Source organism: Stegostoma tigrinum, chromosome 39 (assembly GCF_030684315.1).
Source record: "Stegostoma tigrinum isolate sSteTig4 chromosome 39, sSteTig4.hap1, whole genome shotgun sequence".
NCBI classification, from domain to species: domain Eukaryota; kingdom Metazoa; phylum Chordata; class Chondrichthyes; order Orectolobiformes; family Stegostomatidae; genus Stegostoma; species Stegostoma tigrinum.
In genome coordinates, this window is record NC_081392.1 from 18,519,786 (window position 1) to 18,527,547 (window position 7,762).

A 7,762-nucleotide genomic window follows, 5' to 3' on the forward strand; every position below is an offset into this window, starting at 1 on the left:
GCTGTACAAGGTGCTGGTGAGGCCACGCCTGGAGTACTGTGTGCAGTTTTGGTCTCCTTATTGGAGAAAGGATGGACTGGCAGGAGGGGGTGTAGAGGAGGTCCGCTAGGTTGATTCTGGAGTTGAGGGGATTGGCTTGAGGAGAGACCGTGTAGACTGGGATGATATTCTTTGGAATTCAGAAGATTGAGGGGGGATCTTATAGAAACATAAGATTATGAAGGAAACAGATAAGATAGAAGTAGAGAGGATGTTTCCACTGGCAGGTGAAGCTAGGACAAGAGGACATAGCCTCAAGATTAGAGGGAGCAGATTTAGGACTGAATTGAGAAGGGACATCTTCACTCAGAGGGTTGTTAATCTGTGGAATTCCTTGCCCAATGAGTAAGTTGACGCTACTTCAGTAAACATTTTTAAACTTAAGGTAGTTTTTTTTGAACAATAAAGGAATTAAGGGATATAGTGTGAGCGTGGATAAGTGGATCTGAGTCCATGAAAAGATCAGCTGTGATCTTATTGAATGGCGGAGCAGGCTCGAAGGGCCGAATGGTCTATTCCTGCTCCTAGTTCTTATGTTATGTTTGTTCTTACAAGCTCTGACAGTAGTTCATGGGAATGTGGGTGTCGCTGTCTAGGTCACCATTTCTTGCCCATCCTTAACTGCCCCCTCAGGAAGGTGGGGGTGAGCTGCCTTCTTGACCCACTGTGCCCCTTGGGGAGGGAGTTCCAGGATTTTGACCAAGTGATAGGAAAGGAACGACGATATATTTCCGAGTTGGGATGGGGAGCGGCTGGGAGATGGTGGTGTTTCCATGCATCTGCTGCCTTTGGGCTCCCCTTATTCATTGCACACTGCAAACACTGAGCTCAGGTTCGGCTCCTCCACCCGTTCCATTCAGCCAAATTAAAACAGAAACTGGGCTCCAGCTTTAGGGTGGATGCAGAGGCCAGGGAGAAGGTGCAGAACAACCTGAGGGGAATAGTTCCAGCCTGCAGCTTATAATCGATGGGTTTAACATGTTGCTGAACAGGAGGCAAAGCAGGGAGGCAGACTGTCTCACTCTTGGCAGAACGGCAAAGAAACAGATTTGAACAGAGGCATTCTGAGGGAGGATCACTCAACCCGAACATTAGCACCAGATTTCTCTCCGCAGATGCTGCCAGACCTGCTGAGCTTTTCTGGTCTTGTTTCTGAACAGAGGGACAAGCCATCCATGCAGCATGAGCAGAGGGGTGCTGATTGGTTGGGCCGTCGCTGGCTGGGTCAGGCAGCAAGAGGAGTTAACTGTCAATCTTCATTCACAGACCAGGCAGATCGATTCTGAGTGGTCAAGGCGGGGCGGGGGGGGTGGCGTGCTATCAGGCCATTAGCTGTCAATCTTCATTTGGCAGGTCGATTCTGATTGGTCAGGGTGATGCCTTGGGGATGGGATTGGCTGTCTCATGAGCCTTTTTTGGGGTGGGGGGGGTGGGGGATTGGCTGAAGGAATAATTGTCTGTACAAATTCCTTTCACCTACACAAGAATACAGGCTCCTGAGTCAGTTTTTATTGGTGTAACCTCCAACACGTGAAAACACATCGCATCTATCTGTATCCTCCAGCAGGCTGGAGCAGTGGGATTACTGAATATTTTTCAGGTCGAGTTCAATTGATAAGTCAGTCAACCCCAAGAATCTAACGGTTGAAGGGCTGAGGCTCGAGTCAGACCAGCTGTGACTGGACCGAACAGCGAAATATGTTCAAAGAGCTGAGTGGCTGTCTCCTGCCTATTCAGATGCTCGCATTTCTCTCAGAGCCCCTCACGTCCCCCACCCCGCAGGACCGCCCTGCAGTCTCCTGGGGTTGACATTTAACTCCTGGGACGGAGGGGCATCAATCGCGCTCTCACAATGTTCACCGTTCATTAGTGACTGCCACGCAAATTCATCTCAAAGCATTAACCGAGACGCAGTTTGGCCAGCGCTCCATTCCAGTCAGTCAGTGCGGAGAAAGAGAGAACCCAGTGTCGAGCTGCATGCACACAGCAGAGGAGCAGGAAGGCTGACGTTTCGGGCCTAGACCCTTCTTCAGAAAGAGGGTTGCTCATTTCCTGATTGGTTGTTGGGGGTGGTGCCGTGGACCGGGATCATGATGATTGACGCGTAGGGCAGCCAATGGCTGATTTGGTGCGGGGGGTTGGGGAGTGAAGTGGTAATAAGTCACACGACAGACTCTCCAGGATCGACATCCAGGCCTCTTGACCATATCTGTCCCATCAGGCCAGCGTCAACACAAGGGATCTACTCAACGTTTCTTGTGGCTTTGACCCAACATCCCGGCAGGAACCGGGCACGGATTAGCCGAGTGAGGGCGTAGGAAGCCTGGTGAACCTTTCCTGGAATCCAACTCTGATCCTGCACCCCCCCCCCCCACCGTCGAGGTGGCGGGTCCTCTCGCGCGGCTGACCAAAACTCAGAGTGAAGGGGTTGGGGGGGAAGACGTGGTCAGAGCTCCCCTTTCTTCTCGCTACAGTCCAGGCAGACCCTGACCGGGTGGTGCCAGCCCCGAGACGGCACAGTCCTCAGCTCGGGGGAGCACTGGCCACAAACTCCTAGGCCGCAGGCTCGGCAGTGGTGTTTGGCCGTTGTGTCAGAAAAGGGCTTCGCACAGAGGTGACACTTGACCAGCTCGTGATCTGGCACCCAATAGTCAGGCCTCGCCACCTCCTTGACAAATCCTGGAAAACAACAACAACTTACGGTGGAAAACAAAATGCAGGGAAGAAAAAAAACCACACGACCTCACCCCCTCCTCCTCCTCCTCGGGAACGTGGTTACCATGGACACTGCCTGCGCATCACCAGGAAGCCTAGGCCAGCAGTCAAATGGCACAGGCGAGGCCCTTCAGCCCATCGAAAAGGGCAAGGAGCTGGATTTGATTCTCGTTTTTCCCACATTCTCGTCCCCTCCTTATCTGGCCCCCCCCCCCCCCAATAACCCACCAATAAATCTGTGCCCCTCAGACACTGAGGGGAGGGGCGGTAAAACAAGAGGTGATCCAGAAAGCCCGGCTTAATGCTCTGGGGACATGGGTTTGAACCCCAGCACAGCCGCTCATGTGAAGGGGGTCATCAGGGAAGGGTAGGGGTGGGGTGGGCTAACAGCACAGGCAGGGCCGTGTCTGGGAGTCCGACAGTACCCTCTGGGCACTGAGGGTACAGTGGGCACTGTGAGGGCTGCAATGCAATCTCTCTCCCTCCAACTCCCTTTTAATTCGGCTCCCGCCCTTTCCCGTTTAGCGAGAAAAGCTGCACGTTTTATTTGTTAATTCAGTTGGCGACACAGGTAACTCCCGGTTGTTTTATTGATAAAACAACGTGGATTTGTTCTCTCACACCCTGGTCACAACCATCATCAAAACTCATCCGGTCCCTTCGGGGACGGAAATCCGCCATCCTTATGCGGTCTGGGACCTACACGTGACTCCAGGCCCACAGCAACGGGGCTCTCTCCGAAAACGACCGGGTGGAGGCCCTCAGCTGAAGTGGTAACCAGGGACGGATAACAAAAGCTGACACTGCCAGGGGCGCCCGCAGCCCACGAAACAAGTCGGTCGTACGTACCAAGGGGATATTCGACTGCCGAAGCCATCGTATCTAGAGTGCTCTGAGCCACCTCTGTAATCCTGCGCGCCAGTAACCCTGTGCCTTCTCTCGCTGACTCCAGCTCCTTTCCTGAGAAGCAGTTTCATTCAGAAAATAAAACAAAAACAAAAGCTGACTGGAAGGAAGGAGAAAGTGTCCCTTCACCATTACCATCATTGCTGATGGGAAACGGGATCGGCAAGCCCCCCAGAACACAGCCCAAATCCTACAGGAATTAGGAGGCATTTTCCAGGACCCTCCAACCCTGGAGATAAATCTCTGGGACATTTAAACAGATTTTGTCACTTTCTTTTGACACTTCTCCTTCCCAGATGTTAAAGAGATGTCGATCAAGAGAAAAAGGTGACACACATCCAATTGGACGACACATAACTTCTTGTTTTGTGATTGGCTTAGAAAGGCAGTGTGTCATGAGGAGGGTTGACCAATGGCTGGACGGTTTGGGAGGGGGTCATGTGACAAGACCTCCAGGACCCAATTTACACCCAGTCCCCCTCTAACTGCAGCCACTAACCTATAGCTCCCCCCACACCCCAGTAAAGCCATAAGGAACATGAGCAGCAACACTGCTCTTGGTGCCCCCGCAGGACAACCTGCGGCATTACAACCACTGTCTGTCACTGGGTGAAAATTACAAACCCCCTCCCTAATGGCACAGTGGTCTACGATTCAGTAACTCTCGTGGTTCTGGCACAGAGAGAGTTTGCACTGTCACAGATACTATCTTCTGGATTACAGGCAGATCCGAAAGCTTCTGTCCCTGCGGGATGCACAAGATGCCTCACAGCATTAGCCTGAAAACGAGGGGAGACCCTGCCGCCCCACCCCGGGTCCTGGTCAATATTTATCCCCCCCCCGATCTACATTGCAAAGAGGGGGCTCTGCTTACTGTCGCGTTGTTTCTTTGGGACAGCTTGCTGTGTATAAACTGGCTCTCTCGTTCCTGACATTATTGGGCGTCACGGTGACTCAGGGGTTAGCACTGCAGCCTCATGGCACCAGGGATCCGGGTTCAATCCCAGCCTCGGGCGACTGTCTGTGTGGAGTTTGCATGTTTTCCCCGTGTCTGCGTGGGTTCCCTCCCACAGTCCAAAGATGTGCAGGTTAAGGTGGGTTATAGGGGGATGGGTCTTGGTGGGATGCTCCGAGAGTCACTGTGGACCGAAGGGCCTGTTTCCGCACTGTAGAGATTCTATGAGAACAGTGTCTGTTGCCTAAAATGACTCACTTTTGGGAGGGAGACAATGTAAACATTACAACGGGTACAGAAGCAGAGGTTCCTGGTACATTTATACATAAATCATTGAAGGTGCTAGGACAGGTCAAGGGCTCAGTTAATAAAACATACAATATCCCTGGTTTTATTAAGAGGGAGATACGTTACAAGAGCAAGAAGGGCCCATTAAGATCTTGCACACCTTAAACATGGTTCAGGAATCCCTGGCTGGGCCAGATTATATTCCCATCCCTAATTGCCCCGGGAAAGGTATCAGTGAACAGGGAGTGGGACCGAGATCTTTGGCCCCGGTCCTAACCCAATTCCCGACCTCTGAACCCAAGCTCAGCAGTCCTGCCCCTACCCTAGAGCTCCAGTTATCGGCCCCAATGGACGCCCCCCCCCACCCAAATCCTGGGCTTTGGTGTTGAGCATCCTTCTTGAGGGAATTGGATCACGAACGTAGAATTGACAAAGGCACAAGGATACTTGGCTCCGTCCAAAGGGGCCAGCACAGACACAATGGGGCAAATGGCCTCCCGTGCGTACTGTAATCATCCCGTTAACGTTGGACGGGGGGGTGCGAGGCGTTTGCGCTAAGCGAGACGTTACCAGAACATCACCGATGATTACCTGTGCTGTTCCCACCTGTTCTGAAGCAATCATCACACACTCGCACTGCAGCAGTGCCCCAGCCCCGCTCGGGGACTGGCATGCTTTTACTGGAGCAGGCATCACAGCAACCCTCTCCGCAGGCCCGACAGTGATGCTTACGCTCCCCGTCCTCAAAACGTTTCTTGCACTGATGGCATTCCTGCAGGGAATCAACAATCAGGCCAGCATCGGAGGGGGACACACCGAGACACGCACGTTCACGCACTGACACATACGCCTCGCCCCCCCCCCCCCCCCTCAACACAGACACAGACGGAGGCAGAGACGCACGCATGCTCAGACACTCGCGCACGCACATAACTGTTTTCAATGACATGCATATACCACACAGGCAGACCACGCACACCACCAGCACAGCACCCCCCACCCCGCCCCAACACCTTTTTCCCACATCCAGCCACCATAACAGTCACGATCCTCGCTTTAAAGTCTAATCCGAGAGCCAGCAGCTCCGACAACACTGCACTCCCTCAGTGCTGCACTGGGAATGCGAGCCGGGATTCAGAGCCGAAACCTCATGGAGTGGGATTTGAACTCAGAACCCTCCAGCTCCATTGAGACAGATGTGTCTATCGCTAGGCAGGAAGGTAGTAAAAAAGGCCTCGAGCCATAAAAGGCTAAGTACAGGTGGAAATCATACAGTGATTGGCAGAACCCTTAGGAGTATTGATATGCAGAGGGATCTGGGTGTGCAGGTTCACGCATCAATGAAGGTAGCAGCGCAGGCAGATAATGTAGTAAAAAAGGTCTATGTCATGCTTGCCATCATTGGAAGAGGCATTGAGTATAACGATGGGCAAGTTATGCTGCAGCTTTATAGAACTTTAGTTGGACCCCATTTGGAATATTGTGTACAGTTCTGGTCACCACACTCCCAGAAGAATGTAGATACTTTGGTGAGGGTACAGAAAAGGTTTTATCAGGATGCTGCCTGGTATAGGGGGGATTTTAGCCATGAAGAAATGTTAGATAAACTGGATTTCCAAGATGTGAATGGCGTGGATAGAGTGGAAAGCATGAGGTTTTTTCCAGGATGGAGAGATCAATTACTAGGGGATGCAGGTTAGAGTGCGAGGGGGAAAGTTTAAAAGAGATGTGCGAGGCATGTTTCTCACACAAAGGGTGGGGTGTGTCTGGACCGTGCTGACAGAGGAGGTGGTGGAAGCAGACACAATAGCAGCATTCAAGAAGCATCTGGACGCTTACATGAACAGGAAGGGAACAGGGGATGCGGGTCCTGTAAGTGAAACAGTTTTAGTATGGAAGGGCAAAATGTGGTGGTACAGGCTTGGAGGGCCGAAAGGCCTGTTCCTGTGCTGTGCTGTTCTTTGCTTCACTCTGTCTTATATTCCTGCCTGATTGAGACCAGAATCCAGGCCAGTCACAATGGGGGATCTATTTCAAAACCATGAGCGAGAGAGAGAGAGCGCGAGAGAGAACACAAGACAGAGGCAGAGGCAGAGACTCACTGTGATCTGGGAGTTGGGCCTCCAATAATCTGGGGCCACTTGATCCGTCAGCCAAGAGGTGATTGCTTTGCTTGGCCCTGTACTGTACTCGGAGACCGACTGGATCACAAAGTTGACGCCGTCCAGTACTCGCTGAGCCCCGTTGTGGTTCGTCCCCAGGAACGACTCTGCCTGAGATTTATCAAACAGGGAACGTTGTTTGCATTTCCACAGCATCGCTTGTGACCTCAGACTCCCAGCGCCTCGAGGAACAGCTTCTGCTCAAAGCGAGCCACCCCAAAACCGCAACGGGATCGTGGCACTCTGGATTTTTAAAAATAACTGCCTGGGCAGGGAGCTAAATAACTGACCAGGGAGACCTCCCCTGATCTTTCCTAGACCCTGTCGTGTCATCCTTTATACATTCACCCAAAGGGGTTTGTGGGTGGGAGGGGGCTGCCTGGCTTTAAGGTCTCATCTGAACAGCGCCTCAGGCAGTGCAGCACTCCCCCAGCCCTGTTCCCATCATGTCCTGGATTTTCTGCACTTGACCCTGGAGCTGGCCCCAAATGCACAGCCTTGCTACTGCAGGCGAAAGAACAAACCCAACACACGTCATTCATAGTTCACTGCTGCTCTCTAAAAGGTGAGCCCTCTTAAAAGGGAAAGCACAGGCTGGCTTTTCCCGAAAGCATCTCCGCATTTAATTATTCTGAACACGCAATCCTTGTCCGTGTTCACAGCTACAGGAGGCCACTCGGCCCATCATATCCGTGCT

General features: G+C 52.3%; 1 protein-coding gene across 1 annotated transcript; it reads right to left on the bottom strand.

Moving 5' to 3' along the window:
• Positions 1-1,501: 1,501 nt before the first annotated feature.
• LOC125447804 (zinc finger FYVE domain-containing protein 1) lies at positions 1,502-7,221 on the bottom strand. Its single transcript, XM_059641001.1, has 4 exons — positions 7,006-7,221; positions 5,495-5,675; positions 3,604-3,714; positions 1,502-2,718 (listed from the first exon to the last, which is right to left on the bottom strand). Exons 1-4 carry the CDS (start codon positions 7,219-7,221, stop codon positions 2,486-2,488), a joined length of 741 nt encoding a protein of 246 aa, XP_059496984.1. The 3' UTR covers positions 1,502-2,485.
• Positions 7,222-7,762: the final 541 nt, after the last annotated feature.